At 37.2% G+C, this 22,172-nt stretch overlaps 1 protein-coding gene across 1 annotated transcript in view; it reads right to left on the bottom strand.

Moving 5' to 3' along the window:
• fgf11a (fibroblast growth factor 11a) overlaps positions 1 to 20,741 on the bottom strand; it is a 407,707-nt gene extending 386,966 nt beyond the window's left edge. The window contains exon 1 of the mRNA XM_028798449.2: positions 19,550 to 20,741. Within this exon, the coding sequence (XP_028654282.1) occupies positions 19,550 to 19,742 (193 nt within the window). The 5' untranslated portion in view covers positions 19,743 to 20,741. The remainder of the gene's footprint in view (positions 1 to 19,549) is intronic.
• Between the last annotated feature and the right edge of the window lie 1,431 nt (positions 20,742 to 22,172).

The raw sequence follows: 22,172 nt of genomic DNA, 5'->3' as shown, positions 1-22,172 counted from the left end.
ACTGTCTTAAGACTGCGGTAGTTAAACCCCTACTTAAGAAAAATAATCTCGACCCCTCTGCTCTTGAAAATTATAGACCCATCTCTAACCTGCCTTTCTTAAGTAAAATTCTAGAGAAGGCAGTCATTATGCAGTTAAATGAGCACCTCAATAAACATGCTATTCTTGATAAATTTCAGTCAGGTTTTAGAACAAATCACAGCACAGAAACTGCACTCGTTAAAGTAGTAAATGACTTGTGGGTAAATGCAGACAGAGGCCATTTATCTGTTCTCATCCTCTTAGATTTGAGTGCCGCATTTGACACCATTGATCATAATATTCTTAAGAATCGCCTTAGTCAATGGGTGGGCCTCTCTGGCAGTGTCTTAAACTGGTTTGAATCCTACCTGGCAGGGAGAAAATTCTTTGTTAGTTGTGGTAATTATAACTCAAAGACACATGATATTCTATATGGTGTTCCACAAGGCTCTATCCTGGGTCCGCTGCTCTTCTCAATCTACATGCTTCCATTAGGTCAGATTATCTCGGGACATAACGTGAGCTACCACAGCTATGCTGATGACACACAGCTGTATTTATCAATAGCACCTGATGACCCCAAATCTCTTGATTCGCTAACACAATGTCTAACCTGTATCTCAGAATGGATGAATAGTAACTTTCTCAAATTAAATAAAGAAAAAACCGAAATCTTAGTGATTGGCAATAATGGATACAATGAGGCTATTAGAAATAAACTGGATGCATTAGGATTAAAAGTCAAATCGGAGGTAAAAAGCTTAGGGGTAACCGTTGATTGTAATCTGAATTTTAAATTGCATATTAATAAGATCACTAGGACAGCATTTTTTCACCTAAGAAACATAGCAAAAGTTAGACCTCTTATATCATCGAAAGATGCAGAGAAATTAGTTCATGCGTTTGTCTTTAGTCGGCTAGATTACTGTAATGCACTCCTCTCAGGACTACCCAAAAAAGACATCAATCGTTTGCAGTTAGTGCAGAATGCAGCTGCTAGAATCCTTACCAGGAAAAGAAAATCCGAACACATTTCTCCAGTTTTGATGTCACTACACTGGTTACCTGTGTCATTCAGAATTGACTTTAAAATTCTGCTTATGGTTTATAAAGCTTTAAATAATCTCGCCCCGTCTTATATATCGGAATGTCTGACACCTTATATTCCAAATCGCAACCTCAGATCCTCAACTGAGTGTCTCCTTAGAATTCCAAGAGCAAAACTTAAAAGAAGTGGTGAGGCGGCCTTCTGCTGTTATGCACCTAAAATCTGGAATAGCCTGCCAGTAGGAATTCGCCAGGCTAATACAGTGGAGCACTTTAAAAAACTACTGAAAACACATTACTTTAACATGGCCTTCTCATAACTTCACTGTAATTTAATCCTGACACTCTGTATATCCAATTCATTATAATAACTATTCATTCAAAATTTGTACTAATCCCTACTCTCTCTTCTGTTTCCTTTTCCGGTGTCCTATTGGTGGTGGCTTGTGCCACCACCATCTACCCAAAGCACCATGATGTTCCAACAATGATGGATGGATTAAAAGCCAGAAGTCTGTATAACCATCAGCATCAAGTGACTCCGTGAGAACCCTAACTACAAAGAGGACTATTTCATTTATGTTAGGTAGAATGCCCAAAGGGGACTGGGCGGTCTCGTGGCCTGGAACCCCTACAGATTTTATTTTTTTCTCCAGCTTTCTGGAGTTTTTTTTTTGTTTTTTCTGTCCACCCTGGCCATCGGACCTTACTCCTTTTTATGTTAACTAAGGTTGTCTTATTTTAATTTCTTATTTGTCTTTTATTCTTCTTTTCTTCATTATGTAAAGCACTTTGAGCTACTTTTTGTATGAAAATGTGCTATATAAATAAATGTTGTTGTTGTTGTTTTCTTTACACAGAATAAGTGACCAGGTAGTGTGGAAGACAGTATGACTTTGGGGACTTTCAAAACTCAACTTTATTTTAGAAGTATTAGATAGATAGGACTGGTGAGCTGTGTTGAGTTGAATGGCCTGTTCCCATCCAGATTGTTCTAATGTACACCTCAGTACACCATGCACTGTTATATACCATTTGGTATGGGATTCCTAAAAGCAATATTAATGTTTGTGATGTGTCCTCTGTTGGAGTGACAAATTAAATACATTTTATTACTACAAATGTTTGTGATACATGTGAGCATGGGAAATGATCTATGTAAATAAAATGTATTATTATTATTATTATTATTATTATTATCCACTTTTGGAATGACAGACACATAGCAACCAGATGAACACACATACACTTATCCTTTTATTAAGGGGGATGAATTGTTGTATGCAAGTACCTGGAAAGTGTCATAGTGGCTTTATCAAGGTAAGACAGTCAACCACAGGCAAGGGACAAAAGTAATCGCTAACCTTCCTCTTCTTTCTTCCCTGTAGATCAAAGGACGAGTCTTAAGATGGACCAGAACATCATTTCCAGTATGATCTCAGCAGTCCCACCCTTTTCACACCAGGAACAACTTAAATCTCGAAGCCAACTCATTTGGATTACGCTTAGCATCAACAACTTTGCGACAAAGAAGCCTTTCTATAATTTTTTGACAGGCATGGACCCAAGACTCTTTTTGATTTCCTTTACAAAATGGTAACAATAATCTTTATGATATTCTGTTCCCTTATTATAACAAAATTACAAAATGTATCTGGAAGACGAGAGTAGTGAAGGAAAGAGATGTGTGTTCAAGGAGATTCAAGCTATTGAAGTGAAGATGCAATTCTCTGGTCAAACCTTGTTTCATTCAAGAACCCTGGTTCATTGGTCAAGAACCCTGTGTCTTCAATTCAAAACCTCAAATGTTTAAAATCCATGTAGACACAGGAAACATGTATAAATTCCACTTGAACTCCACTTTGGTATCACTTTGGTCAGAACAACATTTTCATAAAAGAGTATTTTTTTTATCATTACAAAATAATAATGCATAAAATGAGAGTCACAGTGTGTATGAACAGAAACAGTTCCATACAGTACATATCGAGTGCCTAATTTACAGTATATACTCTTTAAAAATTGTAGGAAATACTTTCATTTTTAAAGTATGAAATATCTCAGAACTATAATTTTCACCATTTTACTGCAGTGTAAACTTCCAAGTATCAAAATGCGCTTTTTCATTTACTGACATTGGCATTAATTTCTCTCATTTTTGCAATATTGTATTGTGCATACTCTGATTGTCATTTTAAAAGGTTGTTAATTTCTGTGATGTTATTAAGGTGTCAGTCACAGGTACAGTGTCTGCTAACTGTTTAGTTTGTACTACATGAGTTTAGTGAAAAAGGTATTTAGAGGAGCATGTGGGATGAGTGAGACAGCCGAGTTTTAATTTACATTCAATTCCGCAATTGTGTTATTCAAAAAAACATATAAGAATTTATATATTGTCATGCATGTGCATTGGAAGATCTCCTCATAGACTCTGTCAAGGGCCAAGAGGCGATGCTATCAGTAACGCTGTTCTCACGGTTCTCCATCTCTCCCTGCAGCACCAAGAAACCGCCCAGTGAGGGCACCTGACTCTGCCCTTTCTAGTGCCCCAGCCAGAAGAAACCCGGCATCTCAGAAGGCGGCATGATTTTGGCAAGAGCGACCCGCTGAATGGCGGTCCTAAGCAAACTTACCCTATGCTATGGCGCTTTACTTTTGTACTTTGAAGCCCAGAGACAAGGGCAGTAACGTCTAAGGAGTGTTTCCTTTTGTTTAGTTTGTTGTTTCTTAAATGGAATGAACCCGTTGGCCCCCTAAATTTTCTTCCAGCAGTTTGTTAATACTGTGACCTGCCACAACATGTGTACATTTTAATGCATTTTAGTGCAATTTATTGATTTTAAGCTTATCCTTTTGATTGTTTCACCCCAAAAATATTACTTATTATTTTGCCTATTGTTCCAAGGATGTACTACATAATGAGAGTGTTCAATTATATAGACTCTGTTGCAATACTTAAAGCATGTGAAATAATCTTATTTAAACTGTCTATTGAGGATATATATTGGGGGTAGTTGAGCAGGGGGCAAATAATTCCTTAACATTAGAATTACCAGAGCCTACGAAAAAACTCATAGATCCCTCCCACCTTAAATCGCTTCTTAAATCCGTTCGCACCTCTCCGCCATCGTCTTTTGTCTTCTAAATGTGCAGATAAAGACAAGCTGCAAACAGCCAACTATTCCAACCCCCACCGACTTAGACGTGCACGAACTTCTCCCAGCTCATGCCTTGATTGATTATCTGGGAGTGAAGAGGAGTTTTAGAATGGAAATAATAGATCGTTATTTGGAACACACGCATTTCATGTGTGTTCCATTTCTACAGTAATCTGTGTAAACACATTTTTAAAACAGAAATGTTTTTCATATTCTAGTAGTAAATGACAAAATGTAGGCATAAACTATATAATCTATGAAGCCTGAAGTCCAAATATCAAAGAAACACTTTCACAAAAGGTACAAATATAACAGAACAAGTGCGCTTTTATTCAAAAATATAACTGCAGAAAAAAAAAGCTGCCTTAGTGTGTGACATTGACACTCATTTACTATGATGACCCCGTGGTGCAACAGTATCAGTTTCTGACTGGGAATCAAAAGGTCACGAGTTTGATCCTGCATGACTCCCTTCTGATAAATGAACTGCTGTTATTTTTACTATTTTAGAATAAAAAGATACATTTGATTTCAGTCTTTAACAGCCGGTGTAATTTATGATATTTGTAAAGGTTAGCTTTGTTTTTGTTTTTTTTATTCACTTTTCATTCTCTCAGTCACGTTCAGGATCCTTCTCTATCCCATCTGACACTGCTGTTTTCACATAAAGACGCGCTATAGCTCTGCAATGTATCACGATACTTACAACTGCGTGTTTTTTTCCCCCAATCTTGCCAGTCCCCACGTGTTGCTGTATGCTGTTTCTTTTTTACTCCAGGACATGCAGAGGAAAGCATAGTAAAGAGCAGTAACTTCAGCACTATATGCAATCATCTGACACTCCCCATCTGACACTGCTGTTCTCACATAATGACGCGCTATAGCTCACCCAAGGAGTGCCCTTCCTACATTTACGACATGTGTACTTGTTGCAGTGTACACACCTCTCTGTGCTATGATTTCTATTACACTGAACAAGCACCTGTAACTTGCAGCTCTATTCATTATCTCAAAACAAATATATGTGACGTTTTGAAGAAATCTTTTTATGACGCGAATAGTACCAATCAGAAAACATCATCAAAGTAATGCAATATTATTTGAAAACGAACAGCGTCAGGTTGGGTGTGATTTATACTGGCGCTGTTACTTAGAGTCAGATCAGAAGCTGAATAAGCTCCTGTTCTGACTCTAAGTAAAAAAAAACATGAATTAATCAACAGAAATAACCGCGATCAACATTTTAAACTTAACGATTTACAGTTCATACCAATTTATAAATTTTATGTCCGTTTGAGGCTACAACGAAAAAAAAACACTTCCTCCCCAGTGGGGAATCGAACTCTGGTCTCTACAGCACGGCCATGCTCTGAATCAGCAAATCTCAGTGTTATGCAAACAGAAGGTGTTGTAACAGTCTTGAACCTTTTGTGAAAGTGTTTATTTGATGTTTGGCCGTCAGGCTTCACACATTCTATAGTTTATGCCTACATTTTGTAACATTTATTACTAAAATATGAAAAATCCCCGCTGTTTTAAATCCCTGCTGTTTTAATAGCACTAACAGAATTTCAAAAGATATCTGGTCTTAGAATTAATCTGAATAAAAGTATACTCTTTCCAGTGAATTCACAAGCATATAATATTAGATTAGACACCCTACCTTTTACCATAGCAGATCAGTTTAAATACCTAGGGGTAAATATCACAAGTAAACATAAAGCTCTTTATCAACAAAATTTTGGCGTCTGTATGGAAAAAATTAAGCAAGACTTGCATAGATGGTCAACCCTTCATCTCACTCTAGCCAGAAGAATTAACATTGTTAAGATGAATATCCTTCCTAAACTTCTCTTTTTATTTCAAAACATTTCAATATATATCAATAAATCGTTTTTTAAACAGTTAGATTCAATAATAACCTCATTCATTTGGAACTCAAAACACCCACGTATCCGAAGAGCGACCCTACAAAGACCTCAGGCAGAAGGTGGCATGGCTTTACCTAATTTTCAGTTTTATTACTGGGCAGCAAACATACAAGCCATAAAAACCTGGACACAAATAAATGAACATACACAGGCTTGGTCCGCAATAGAAGTTAAATCCTGTAGTACTTCTTTATATTCCCTGCTCTGCTCTCCAATAAATGAAAGTTATCGCAAATATACTAATAACCCAATTGTGCTTTACTCACTCAGAATATGGAACAAAATTAGGAAGCATTTTAAGATGGAAAATCTTTTATCAGTGGCACCTCTGCAAGAGAACCACCTCTTTCAACCTTCGCAAGTATATCCAGTTTTTAATACCTGGAAAAGTTTTGGGATTAAAATGCTCAGAGATCTTTATATAGACAACATATTTACATCTTTTGAACAATTACGTTCAAAATTTAACCTCCCAGCTACACATTTCTTTTACTATCTTCAAATTAGAAATTTTGTTAAACAGAAACTGCCCGATTTCCCCCACCTTGCACCCTCCACAATGCTGGAAAAAATACTGCTCAATTTCGAGGAAACAAACACTGTTTCCGCAATATTTAAAATCTTATTAGAGTCCCTACCTTTCAAAGATCCAAGAGGACATTGGGAAGAAGATCTCTTAATCAATATATCAGAAAAGGAGTGGAAGGTAGCAAAGCAGAGAATTCACTCGAAAAATTATATATCGAGCCCATCTGTCTCGCTTAAAACTGTCCAAAATGTTTCCAGGCCAGGATCCAACCTGCGAGCGCTGCAACCAAGCTCCTGCCTCACTGGGTCATATGTTCTGGGCCTGCACCAAACTAACATCATTTTGGACAAAAATTTTAAGTGCCTCTCAGACAGCGTTGGTATCACAATCCCTCCTAACCCATTAACAGCTGTGTTCGGTGTTCTTCCAGATGGACTGGAATTGGAGAAGGACAAGCAAACGGTGATTGCATTCACTACACTTTTGGCACGCAGACTTATTTTGTTAAATTGGAAGAATCCTAATGCTCCTCTTATAAGTCAGTGGGAAACCGATGTTTTATATTATTTGAAATTGGAAAAAATCAAATTTTCAGTTAGAGGATCTGTACAACATTTTTTCAAAACATGGCAGGATTTAATCAATATTATTTTAGAATAAGAGAAATAACTATTTTTGCATTTAACTCCCTTCTCCATCTCTTATTTATATAGATATTTACTTCTCCCTTTCTTTTGTATAATGTTGCCTTATTAAAAAGCCTAAAGCAATTTTCCTTTAGCTAAGCTCTCCTTCTCAGGGGTGGGGTTTGATTAGTCTTCAAATTTGTTGGGTTATAAATTGATCTGTTTGTATGGAATGATTACAATGAAAATTAATAAAATAAAAATATTAAAAAAAAATAAAATATGAAAAAGTTTCTGTTTTAACAATGTGTTTCCACAGATTACTGTAGAAATGGAACACATGAAATGCATGTGTTCCAAATAACAATCTATTATTTCCACTCTAAAACTCCAGTTCAGTCACTCCCAGATAATCAAACAAGGCATGAGCTGGGAAAACTTAGTGAAAGTTCTGCGATGGTGGGGGATGGAATAGCTGGCTTTTTGCTGCTCATCTTAATCGGCACATTTAGAAGACAAAAGAGAGGTGAGAACGGTTTTAAGGTGAGCCAGATCTACGAGTTTTTTCGTAGACTCTGGTAATTCTAGTGTTAAACAGCATTATTTAACACATCGGCCCTGCCAGGCATGAAATTTAAGCACAGAACACTGAATGGTGAGGCAGCAGTCCATCACTCCCTGTTCTATATACAGTATTAAACTATTAGTTTGACGAAACTATGGTGTAGCTAGAATTTGACAGACTCTTATTAAAAAAATTAATAAAAATTTATCAGAAATTAATATGAAATTAAGTTAAATCCAATTAACAAATGACTACCATCTATGAGACACATCAAGCATATGTGCTCAACCAAAACTCTGTACTCATAATTGAGCTTTATGGAGTTGTGGACATAATAACCACATTAACCAAGCATAAAAGAGGAGACCCACACATTCCTGGAATTGTTAAAAAAATCTTCATTATAAAACTAACAGCAATTCCCTTTTAGTCACCTTCAAAATACTCTTTTTGAGATGTAGTATACTTGTCCCGACACTTCTCCCATTCCTGGGAACATTTCGTTCACTCATCTTCTGTAATCGTGTCTGAAGCCTTCTTCGTTATTTATTGGATTTCTTCCATGGTAGCAAATCGTCTGCCCTTCAAGTCTCAGTTTTAAATTTGAAAATGAGAAGTCACAGGGACTAAGATCTGTTGTTTGGTCAAAACCTCTTTGACTGACAATGTGTTGTGCGTGCATGTGAGGTGTTATGAAACAAAATACAGTTTTGAGTATGTTACTGCTCCGAATGTTTTTTCCGTGATGTTTTCCCACAGATGATTCGATACTGCACTGTGAACAAGTCCATCACATTCTGTCTACAAGACAAGAGAGTTTTTCCTAACAGGACTTGGAGAAAGCTGTATATCAGAGATACATCCATCCATCCATTTTCCAACCCTCTGAATCCAAACACAGGGTCACGGGGGTCTGCTGGAGCCAATCCCAGCCAACACAGGGCACAAGGCAGGAACCAATCCCGGGCAGGGTGCCAACCCACCGCAGATCAGAGATACATAAGGATCGAAAACCAGGAATCAAACTGATCTTTCATTAAAATAAGGGTAAAACAAGAACCGTAGTTGAGAGTTCAGAAAAATAACCAGAAAAGCACTAAGAAGTGTTCACAGGTGTTTTTCACAAATTTATTCAGATTCAACGTGAAGGACACAGCAATATTTATATATATGCAATCAATGATGTCATGCATAGTGCATTCTTGAATTCTGGGTACCATCGGCCTGGCAACCTTAAATGTCGTTGGCATAATAGGGTGATGTCCACCAGTCAAATAAAATGACGGTGTGGCATAATGATGAAAATAAATAACTTTCTCTGGAAATCTTGGATTACAAAATAAATTTAAAAACCACAATTTCTTGGGTATTAAAACCCCATTAACAATATGAAAAAGGAAGCACTAGAAAAATTAAACAAAAGAAATACAACAAGATCATCTTTGTCACATGAAAATCTGTCATGGTGACTTATAAAAAAAAATCTTTCAAATCACCTACAAGACTGTCGAATAAGTGCCAGAAATATGCACTTGATCAACTCAGCACAATGCTACTCGGCGGACTGATTAACCAGACTGTTGGCATACGATACCTAGTGCTACATTCGAGAACTATGGACTACTCCCTCACTACTGATTGTGGAACTGTGTTTGTTGAACGTTTCCAAATAGTTTAAATTCAACTGCCAGAAAGTAGTAGGACTCATTGTACAATAAATAAATAAATAAAACTCCATAGTCCAAGTGTCTTCATTTTAAAGGTTTTAGTGAAATTCAAAGCAAACAGTTCACACCAAAAAAGGAAAGGGTTGATAACACACACAAAAAATCAGCAGTGGTCTCCCCTAGATTTTCTCGTATACTCAGATATGATATTTGAAGATATTTGAAGAGTAAACTGTAAGACAATGATTATACTTTTATATTATGTAAATTAAAGAACCATCAGCAACAAATCAAATCAATAATATATTGAACAATTATTATAAAAGTAAAGTTGAATAAATCGAAAAATGTAGCTAAATGAATAAAAGGTAAAGTACCACTTCTGGTAAACGGAAATAGCCCAAAAAGTTGATAGAAGTCTATGTTTTGTACCTAATACTTGTATGTAAAATTTGGTTGACCTAAGTGAAAGCGTACTCAAGTTATGTTTACATAGTGGCAAAGAAACTTTATCGGCGCAGACCCGACACAGACTGACACCAGAGGCACGGGCAAAATAAACAAAAAGATTTTATTTTTTCTTCACCTGTGGGGCACGTCTTCCCCATAATCCTGACAGGTACAACACAGTCCCACAAACACCACCAAATGAAAACACCCAATACACACTCTTCTTTTCCTCCACTCCTCCCAGGGCAGCTTTGTCCTCCTTCTCCTCCCGACTCTGGCACCCTGAGTAGTGGCTGAAGGCTCCTCTTATAGCCCACCGAGAAGTGCTGCAGGTGCTCGTTGAACTACTTCCGGCTGCACTTCCAAATGTGGCTGTGCTCCCACCCAGACGGCTCGTTACGCCGTGCAGCTCTATGCTGCTCCCCCTGGTGGAGCCCAACCAAGATGAGTTCCGGTGTTCCACGAAAGTGGCCCTGACGCAACCCAGGGGGGCTGCCAACAAAGGTTCAGAGAGACGTAGCGTGGTTCCCATGGCTGCTCCCCCGGATCCAGTGACAAAGGGGTGTCCCGGCCGGGCATGGGTCCCAGCTGTCTGCCACAACATACACACACACACACAGACAGACATACAGACATAATTCCAAAAATGGTATTTTGGGCTAAGGGAGATCTAAAAGTCAAGATTCATCAAAATCTCTAAATGGAATTTTTGGACGATTCCAATACTTTTCCTATACTTTGTATATGAGAAAGTCAGGGAGGTCTAAAATGTCGAGATTCATCAAAATCTCAACATCGAATCATCAGATGATTACAATACTTTCACTTTACTTTGTACACAAGAGGAAAAGGCGATCCTTCTTGTCTGTGATAAGCCATCTACATTACATTTCTTAAGGCTTCTATTTGTTATTTCATTCACCACACATACATACATAATGGTCAGAAAATTATATGTCCTTAATGTCTATCTATCTAACAAGTTTCTTTCTAGCTGTCCAACTTTAATCTAACAGCTATACTATTGTCACACAGAGCTAACATTAAGAACATTCCATTACTTTTAACTGATAGAAGGTTGAACAGAATATTCCTTTATCGACAGTTAGGTTCATAACTATTTGGACAGTGACACAATTTTCATCATTTGGCTCTGTACGCCACCTCAACGGACATGAAATGGAGAAGCTATTATGTGATTGAAGTGTAGACTTTCACGTTTAATTTAAAGGGTTTACCAAAAATATTGTATGAGCTGTTTAGAAATGGCAGCCATTTTTATACACGGTCCCCCTATTTTCAGGGACTCAACAGTATTTGGACATTTGACTGACAAGCTGTTCCATAGCCAGGTGAGAGTAGGTCTCTCATTATTTTATTAACTATTAAGCAGGTTGAAGGTCTGTAGTTGATTCTAAGTTTGGAATTTAAATTTGGAGTCTTTCACTGTGAACTTTCAATATGAGGTCCAAAGACCTGTCCATGTAAGTAAAAACAGACCATCATTAGACAGAGAAAACAAAACTAACCCATCAAAGAGACAGCAGAAACACCGGGAGTGGTGAAATCAACCATCTGGTATATTCTTAAAGAGAAGGAACACACTGGTGTGCTCAGCAAAACCTGGAAGCCTGGACAACCATGGAAGACAACTGTGTTGGATGACTGCAGAATTCATTCCTTGGTGAAGAACAAACAATTTATAACATTTAGCCAAACCAAGAACACTCTCTGGGAGATAGAGCTATCATTGCTAACGTCTACAAGAAAAGACTTCATGAAAGCAAAGACAGAGGGTTTACCACAAGGAGCAAACCACCGGTAAACCTCAAGCATAGGAAGGACAGATTAGAATCTGTTTTAAAAAACAGTTTTCGTTGGATGAATGAAACTAAGATTATGGATGGAAGAGGTGGCTCTGAGGATAGGGAGCTGCACTGGCAATCAGAAGGTTGCCGGTTCGAATCTCGTAAATGCCAAAAGGGACTCTGCTCTGTTGGGCCCTTAAAACCAAGGCCCTTAACCTGAAATTGCTGAGCGCTTTGAGTAGTTAGAAATGCGCTATATAAATACAAAGAATTATTAAGATTAATATGAAACAGAGTGATGAATAAAGAAGAGTTTGGAGAAAGAAGGAACAGCTCTCGATAGTATATACTACATCATCTGTGCAACATGGTGGAGACAGTTTGTATATGATCATGCATGGCTGCCAATGGAAGTCGGTCACGGGTGTTTATTGATGATGTGACTGCTGGTAGAAGTAGCAGGATGATTTCTGAAGTGTACAGGGCTGTACCATCTGCTGACACTCAGACAAATGCTGCAAAACTAATAGAACGACACTCCATGGTACAGATGGACAATGAGCAAAGACATTCTGTGACAGCAAACCAAGGGTTTTTCAAGGCAAAGAAGTGGAATATTCTTCAATGGCCAAGTCAGTCAACTGACCTGAACCCAACTGGACATGCATTTCACTTGCTGAATACAAAACTGATGGCACAAAGTCCAAGGAACAGGCAGCACCTGATGACAGCGGGAGTAAAGGCCTGGCAAAGTAACAGTAGAATGGAAACCCAGCATTTGGAGAAGGCCAGGGGTTCGGACTTCAGGCAGTCATTGACCGGAAAGGACTTTCAACCAAGTATTGAAAATGATCATTATATTTATGATTATGTTAGTCTGACCAAATTCTTTTGAGCTCAGAAAATGGGAGGACTGTGTATAAAAATTGTCTAAAAATGTCTAAAATGAAAACTGCAAGTCTACACGTCAATCACATAATGATTGCTCCATTTCAAATCCATTGTGGTATTGCACAAAATTATGAAAATTGTGTCACTGTCCAAATACTTATGGATGTAACTGTATGTTAAACCTACATCATTTTAAATATTCCAACTAAGCAAAAACTATGGTAAATAAACCCTTAACATTAACCTTAATGGATTTGGCTGTTATGGATCGATTCTGTGAATGTTCAGGTCCCCACTCATACATTGTGTTAATAATAAAGCTTTGCAAAACAATGGCCATGCACACACCGTGGGCACCCCTGCCCCACTGGCACCAGTGCAGCTGTCCTGCCCACACTGCCAACAGTTATACGCAGGCAATGAAATATCATAAAGGTGCACTTTGTGCTTTAGAGTTTGTCGATAACACCATTTCCATTTACCTTTCCATACTTTTGAAAAACCTTGTTTAAAGATTTTATTATTTTTATGGACTCAAACTTTTATGGCTGAACACCAGTAGGAGGTAAGACTGTTTGATTAACTGCTCTATCAATTTGTAAACCTACATTTTTCAGGGTCGGGATGGTGTGTCTACTAGCAGCACCTGGCATAAGGATGGAGCAAACTCTACTGTGTATACTCTACTTACACACACACACACACTCCACCGGACTGTGTGTCCTTGTTGGACTGGCCGAGGAACTCTAACTGCTTATTTAAAGTGTTATTGTTGCTGCCCGCAGTTAGGGCATTTGTCATTGCTGAAGGTGAATTGGCTATCAAAAGCAAGCACAAGAGAAATAAAGCAAACATTTGCATGAAATTTCCAACTGTTTGGAACAAAAAAGAAACAAATGTGGCATAACAAGTTGTAACTATAATAATACATAATATTTCCAAAAACAGGATGCAATAAACAGAATGCATTGTGACTATTATGTCTTTGTTAGCTTGCTGGTTTTATTGAAAATGAAAGACTGTTGTGTTATATTACTGTATACAGTATGTGTGCTACTGCTTTTAAATGAGTTCTTTTAAATATAATTTATTATGAAAGGTGCTGTAAAAAGCCCCAACAGCTGCACTTTTACAGAGTTTGAGCAGTTTACTATTAAAATGTTAAAATGTCATATCATATTTTTTACGTTCTGATGTTATTTGTTTTTTTTAATATTATGGTTAAGATCCATTGATTGTTCTGTAACTGCATATTTTGGATGTCATAAAAAGTTTTTACAATTTGATGGATTACCTGAGATTGAAAAGGACAATCCTCTGTATGAATCTCCCCATATCCCCTCTTTGAATCCGTAACACTGCTACTTGGGGGATAAGAAGCAGGAAACACAGACGAGTGAGGGAGGACTTCCCGATGGGCTACAATTCCCCCGGAACCCTTAAATGAAGTTTTCAGGTGCCATCAATCAACTCTGCATGGAAACACGTTAGCTCTTGTTAGTAGCTCAGGGCATGTGAGTTCAGCTCTCTTCTCGCTCCTTGTCTACGTGTAGACTCAGTGTTCTCCCCATTTTTATGTGCATTTTCTTTGAGTACTTCAGTTTTCTTGAACATCTCAAAAATGTGCAGCCTAAGTTATAGCTGCCAGCGTTTAATTGCCCCATTGTGAGTGTGTGTGGCCTGTGAGGGATGGCATCCAGTTCATTGTGCTTAGTGCTGCAAGGAGATCTTGTAATGGAGAAAAAGGCTGGGAAAATAGACAAAGGGAGATGCTGAGGTTTTCTAAGGGAAATTATTAAATATTAATAACTATAAAACTATTAAGAAAGATGGAATCCGAAAGTGTCATCTATGGCTAATTTGTACATGGTAATAATAGAATAATTTGAGTGTAATATTAATACAGAGGTTAATAAGGAACAGGGAAAGTATGAATGTATGCTAATTTAAATTCATATTTTCTAAATTAATAAGGAACACAAAATACAGAAGTGTTACTGTGTTCATTTGCATCCCTTGAAGTTAAATAATAAGGAATACAAAACATAAAAGTCTGACCCAACACCAGCTTATATTAATGACATTTAAATTAACTGGAAATACAAAAGTGTGGCCAGACGCGAAATTGCACTGATGCCACTTAAAGGAATAAGAAATACAGAATAATGATATGTGAGCTCATTTGCATTAATAACATTTAAATGAATAAGGAATACAAAGCATGACATCCTGGGCGCCTAATGCTTAAATGAAGAAGGAATAGGAAACATGAATCATGTGCTAAATGCTTTCCTAAATTAATAAGGAACTTGATGTATAAAAGCGTAAACTTAAAATATTTTTTTATTGATATGAAAAATGAAAATAAGCCCCTCTGTTGATGTTTATTAATAATGAATACAAATGGGTTACAATACAAAACACAAAATAAAGTTGTATGATCTTGTGATAATTAACATTAATGACACTTAAATTAGTGAACACTATAATAGATAGATAGATAGATAGATAGATAGATAGATAGATAGATAGATAGATAGATAGATAGATAGATAGATAGATAGATAGATAGATAGATAGATATGAAATGCACTATATAATAGATAGATAGATAGATAGATAGATAGATAGATAGATAGATAGATAGATAGATAGATAGATAGATAGATAGATAGATAGATAGATATGAAATGCACTATATAATAGATAGATAGATAGATAGATAGATAGATAGATAGATAGATAGATAGATAGATAGATAGATAGATAGATAGATAGATATGAAATGCACTATATAATAGATAGATAGATAGATAGATAGATAGATAGATAGATAGATAGATAGATAGATAGATAGATAGATAGATAGATAGATATGAAATGCACTATATAATAGATAGATAGATAGATAGATAGATAGATAGATAGATAGATAGATAGATAGATAGATAGATAGATAGATAGATAGATAGATAGATAGATATGAAATGCACTATATAATAGATAGATAGATAGATAGATAGATAGATAGATAGATAGATAGATAGATAGATAGATAGATAGATAGATAGATAGATAGATAGATGTGAAATGCACTATATAATAGATAGATAGATAGATAGATAGATAGATAGATAGATAGATAGATAGATAGATAGATAGATAGATAGATAGATAGATGTGAAATGCACTATATAATAGATAGATAGATAGATAGATAGATAGATAGATAGATAGATAGATAGATAGATAGATAGATAGATAGATAGATAGATAGATATGAAAGGCACTAATTAATAGATAGATAGATAGATAGATAGATAGATAGATAGATAGATAGATAGATAGATAGATAGATAGATAGGCACTATGTAATAGATGTTGCTATACGTGTGAAAACATTAAATAACATAGATAATGTAGGTATGAAAGGCACTATATAATAGGGATATTATGAAAGGTATTACATAATAGATACTGTATATATTGTAAGTGTGAAAAGCACTATATAATAGAAAGGGGAAATTAAAATTTTACAGAAGCACAAAAAAATTACATTATATGCTGGTTTGTGTGCATAATATCTACATTATTATTTATTTTAAAATAATAATAATTTAATAATTTACAAGAATGACATTTAAATGAATAAGAATACAGAGAGAATAAACATGCTGTAATAATACATAAAAATTTTTTCAAAAGAAATTTTATATCCATAACTATTTAACTAATAAGGAAGATAAAATATGAATGTGTCATCCTATGCTAATTTGTATCCATAATGTAAAGATTAATAACGAATGTGAAATGTGAAAGTGTGAATGTGTGCTAATTTGTACTAATAAGGAATACAGATTAATGAACTAAAAAGCATTACAAAACATGATTGCATGTTCCAGTGATAATTTACATTAATGACATTTAAATGAATAAGGAATGTAGATAGATGGATAGATGGTACTTTATTGTCCCCAAGGGGAAATTAAAATTTTACAGGAGCTCAAAAAAAATGACATCCTATACCTAAATAAATAAGAAATGCAAAATATGAGATATGATCCATACCACTTAAATAAATAATGCTTGTAACACTAAAATGTTTAATTAAATGCACACTTTATCCAGTGTGCCTAAATTAATAAGGAACTGGAAAAATAAAAGTGTGGCCCTATAATAATTTGTATAAAGAAAGAATATGGAAGTGTGTTCTTATGCCAGTTTGCATGGATGAGAAACGTGAAATGTGAAAATGTGCTGCCGTGCTGAATTGCGATTATGCCATTTAAATTAATCAGGAATATAAAACTTGATCCGAGGATAATTTGCATCCTTCATATTTAAAATAAATAAGGAATCCAATAGATGCCATTTTATGCTAATGTGTTTGCATTATACTAAAACTAACACAAAACAGAAAATATTAAAATGTGATCCCATGTAATTTGTTTCCTTTGCTTTTAAATTAATAAGGAAGATGAAATACAAAAATGTGATCTCGTGTTAAGAAATACAAAATTAGAAACAGGGATTCTATGCCAACTTGTATGCGTAACATTTAAGTTAATCTGAAAATCAAAGTGATTATCTTGATTTGGATGTAGCGTGAGATATCTGGGGTGCTTAGTGAGCACTACGCTGAAATGAACAAGCTGCTGTGTATTCTGTTAAGTATATTAGTATTATAACGGTAAAAAGCAAAAGCTGTAGCCTTTTCAGTGTCCTGTTTTTCCAGAAGGAGGCGTCTATGCCCAGCAGCATGGTGGATGGGATGCCAGTCCATCATAGGGCACGCTATCTGAGAAACCGTGAATATTTTAGAACTGTTCAGCTTGTGCCTTCTAATCTATTATCAGATCTTTTATAGGTGTTTCTATTAATATTTGAAGAACAGTTTTACATTTCAATATACTTATGATGTGAATTGTATATTACAGTTTTATTAGCTGTGTAAACCACCTTGATGTAAATGAAAGTATATAAATTAAGGTCTGAATGCCAAAGGATGCAGCACAAGGGCACAGTGGTTAGCCCTGCTTGCTCCCAGCTCTGAAGACGTACGTTTGATTTTTTTCCTCACTTTCAATTTCTTTCCACAGGTTTGATGTTCTTCCATGTTGTGTCCCACATGCCAAAGTCATGCAAGTTAGGATGGCCCATTTAATGGGCTGTGAATGTGTGTGTGAGTGTGCTCTGTGATAAAGTGATGTCATATCCAGTATCAATTTCTACCTTCACATGACCTGCTGATGTGATACGTCCCAGCTGCTTGTAACTCTGAAACTGGAGGATTGGGATTGGGAAATAACTGGACAGATGTCAACCGAAGTGAAGACAGCACATTTGGTGAGGCTGATTCACAGCTCCATGGCATCACCTACCAATTCAGGTGCGTGGTCTACATGGCGGGGTTTGTACCTTGAGGTAGCCCAATGTCCCAGATCTTGGCATGTTTTACTCATTCTAAACTGACCAGGTGTTGGTGTGTCTCTGTCTTTAAGTGTGTATCCTCTTCAGGGTTAGTTTCATTTGAAAATGTGTGATAAAGAAATAAAGGGATGGATGGCAATTGATGTGATGGCAGCACATTAGGGGTCTGCACAATTTGGTTGTCTTATATGTCACATGTCTTGAGGTAGCCCAATGTCCCAGATCCTAAAATTGCACTGTTAGGATCATTGGTGAACTGAGTAAGTGTTGGTCTGTCTTATCCCTCTGTGTGTGTGTGTGTGTGTGTATGCGTGTGTGTGTGTGTGTGTGTGTGTCCCCTCCAAGGTGAGATTCATTCTTTGAAGCCAGTGCTGGATCCACAAGACTTTACACTTGAGAATATGTAATGATAAATAAATGAATTGATGGCTTTTGTGGAAATAAGGATGCAGCCCACGTGAACACTGGGAGAACTTTACATAAAGGAACTGCCATTCTGGAACTAAACCAAGGGGTCCAAGCCAAATCACTCACTTTGACGCTAACAGCTCTTCCCGATTTGATCCAGGTTTTTGGTAACTCCAAATGGAACTGAGAATCTGATAGTCATTACAATGCCTTTTTCTGATCTTTGGCTTTTCTGGATTTGTTCAAATTGAATCAAAAGTGAACTTATAACTTTTTTTTTGTTCTTTATCACAAGTGTGTGGTGGAGGAGAGAGGCTCCTCACCCACAAATTCATTTAGTGCCACGTGGATGGATAATCCTGTCCTTTTATTTGGGAGCCCTCCTTGGTAAAATGACACCACTGCCTTCTTGTCCAGCCACTACTAGCACTCAGTTATAGAACTGGTGAAGGTGACAGCTGCCAACTAGGAACTCCTGTTCTTGATGGCATGATAAACAAGACTTTAATGAAGGAGTGCCCATCATGTGTCAGACCAGCAAAGTGATTTTAAACTGGCATAAGGATTTCACCATAGTGCCGTTCAACTCTCTACATGGTTCATAAGAACTTACCTGCCCTGCCTTTTCCCTTCTCTGGGAGTCCTAAAGGCTTCATGGCACTTGAGCAGACATCAACGACTTAATTTCAGTTTGTTAAGACCAGGTAGAACATAAAAAATCAAATGTAATTTCTGCATTCTTTTAAGCATTCTAAATGCTGGTGAGGTGTAACAAAGCAACGCACAGATGTCAGCCAGTTACGAACTTCGGGTAATTTTACGATAGAATGCGAATGTCAGTTCTGTCTTTACTAACATCAGGATGACCCCAAAGAATTTTCCAACTTGATGTGTAATGCACCATATTCAACTTTTTGCTTACAACGCTTATTATGCTCCTAATAATCCAAAACACCGGAAGTCACAAAACTTGCCCCCTAAACATTTCATCGTACAGCGAAGCAGAACAGCTGCTTACCTGGCCGTTTCTCGAGTCTCCCTCTTCTCCCACCACACAGGCGGACCTTGGAGATGAGGATGAGGATCTGCTTCTGGCACAGTGATTTGTTGGTACGCGGGCACGCTTTCCGTTTGGTCGAGATGGGGCGGGTGATTTGAGCTTCTTTAACCTCACGCTTCTGGCGAATCAAAGAGCTCGCTAAAGCTGCCATTTTTGACAGGGATGATGTTCTCTAACCCATCCAAAACAAATTTCACAAAGTTCCAAAGTTCTTCACAATATGCTGGATGCGTTTATTCCGTAACTGGGTAAAATTTGCCTAGATTTTTTATACCCGATAAGTCTTCTTTTTATTTCATTTTCTGGTAAATCTAAATTTTGAAAACCCATTTGATCTCCTTGAGCTCAGAAATTGTGCCAAGAAAGTTGAAAAGAAAGCATGAAATGAGTCGGAGTGAAAAAATTCCTGTTGTATCCATCAGAGACGATTAAAACCTTAAGAGGAAAGTTTCAGAGGAGACAAAAAGACAAACTGCCACAAGACTTGACGTACAGTTGGAAAACTCCCAAGTAATAATCCCAATCATTTATAAACCGGAAACTAATGACAGAGGGATTCTCCCAATTTTGACCACCGGGAGTACACGTGAAGAAAAGAGGCCGACAAGTAACAATCTCAGTGGAAAACTCCAAGGATCACCTCAGTTGTAAACATTTTTTTTTTGCCATGCTAATATTTTTACATTTTTTTGCTTATTAGTTCCCTTATCCAGCCTGCTCCGTAATGAACAGCTCCTGAGGATTCATTGAGAAGTGCCAAGAAAAGAGACACAGAAAAAAAAGAAAGAGAGAAAGCAAATCCCACAGCTATTCCGGCAACATTGAATCAAGTGTCCTTCACCACTCTCCGGTCGTGCAGCCCTCAGAATGTTTTAGCACAGTTTTGATTGCTTCTCAATTCCTTGTTCAGATCCCAGTTTATCTCTATGTCACCGTCTCTCTCTCTCTCTCTCTCTCTTGTCCTCTCAGGCTGATGCATGTATTAATTTATACTAAAATAAAGAGGTCTGAGTATTCTTATCAAATATTGCTCCTGCTTCCTTTTTTTGTTACAAATCCTAAAGCTTCATGAACACATTTACACTGAACCAGCATCGCCACCACTGGCATCTGTCCCTGAGAAAAATAAAACAGAGCTTGATTGCCTTGGTACAGCAGTGAAGCATGTGTGAGAGGGCTTTAAGAGCGGAGTCTCTCGCTCACTCGCTCTCTCTCTCTCTCTCTCTCTCTCTCTCTCTCTCTCTCTCTCACTCGCTCTCTCGCTCTCTCTCTCTCTCCCTCTCCCTCCAGCGCAAGGTGCCTGCTTTGTAGATCACCTTAAACTTTCTGCTTGGTAACAAAAAAAAAAAAAGAAAACTCACTGGCATCATTTCACTTGCCAATAAAATGACCCATCCAGATTTCTCCTCAACAAGACCAACACCAATTTTCAAAACAGAAAAGGAACACTGGGATATAAATATTAACCCCTATCCTTATCGTACCCAAAACTCAACCAAAGGGAGTAACCAAGAAATGTATTTTGACAGATAAAAATGCCAACCTCTCAATACATTTTGAATAGTGTTAACATTGAATAGAAATAATGTTGTACAGGCTTTCCCAACTTTACAAAGCCCACCCATACCTGAAACCCTGATTTTTTTTATAATTTACATTCATTTAAATGAAAAATAATTTTAAATGTTCTCTGGTCCCCAAGCAGTACCCTCTATTTTCCTCAGATCACATCAAAATTATACAAATTAACAGCAATCATTTAATACCCGCTATAGTGATATGGGAATGGACTTGTGTGGTGTGATAGGCATACATCGATAAGCCAAGACATTCTGACCACTGCCCATCTGAAGTGAGTGACATCAACCATCTTGTGATGCCGGTTTAGGTCTAGGTCAGAGACATATTAGATACTCAAAGTCAGAAGATATGTGCAAGTGTAAAGGACAGACTGTCCTTATTAAGGGCCGAATAATTTTGGCCAGACAATTGTGTCAGAACATTTCTGGAACAGCAAGTCTCATGGATGGCTGCTAACAGTAGTCCAAGGAGGGCAAAACCACTGACAGGGTGCTTAGGGCCAAGATCATTGATGTGAGTGGAACAGGACCTTGAAAAAAAATGGTTCACCTGGTCTGGTGAATACCATTTTCTCTTGCGTCAAGTGGACGACCGGCTTTGTGTGTGTTGTTTAGCTGGAGAAGAGATGGCACAAGGATGTACTATGGGAAGAAGAAGACAAGCTGGTGGAGAGAGTCATGACGCTAATGTGGACAGTAATTTGATGAATACCAATCACCTAAGCATTTCTGTGGACCAGGTTTGATCCTTTATGGCAAGGGCGGCATCCACCAAGCCAGTCTGTAAAGATTGTTTTGGAATGGTTTGAGGAATATGATCAAGAGTTTAAGGTGTTGCCAATGGACTCTCAGTTCTCCAGATTTCAATCCAATTGAGCATTTGTGGGATGTGTTGGAAGAACAAGTTTGATGTGTGGCGGCTCCACCTCAATACTTTCAGGAATCTAAAAGATCTGCTGCTTATGTTTTGGTGTCAAGTCCATGTCTCAGTTGGATTGAAC

Source organism: Erpetoichthys calabaricus, chromosome 3 (genome assembly GCF_900747795.2).
Source record: "Erpetoichthys calabaricus chromosome 3, fErpCal1.3, whole genome shotgun sequence".
Taxonomy (NCBI): Eukaryota; Metazoa; Chordata; class Cladistia; order Polypteriformes; family Polypteridae; genus Erpetoichthys; species Erpetoichthys calabaricus.
This window is presented reverse-complemented; position numbering and strand designations above follow the sequence as displayed.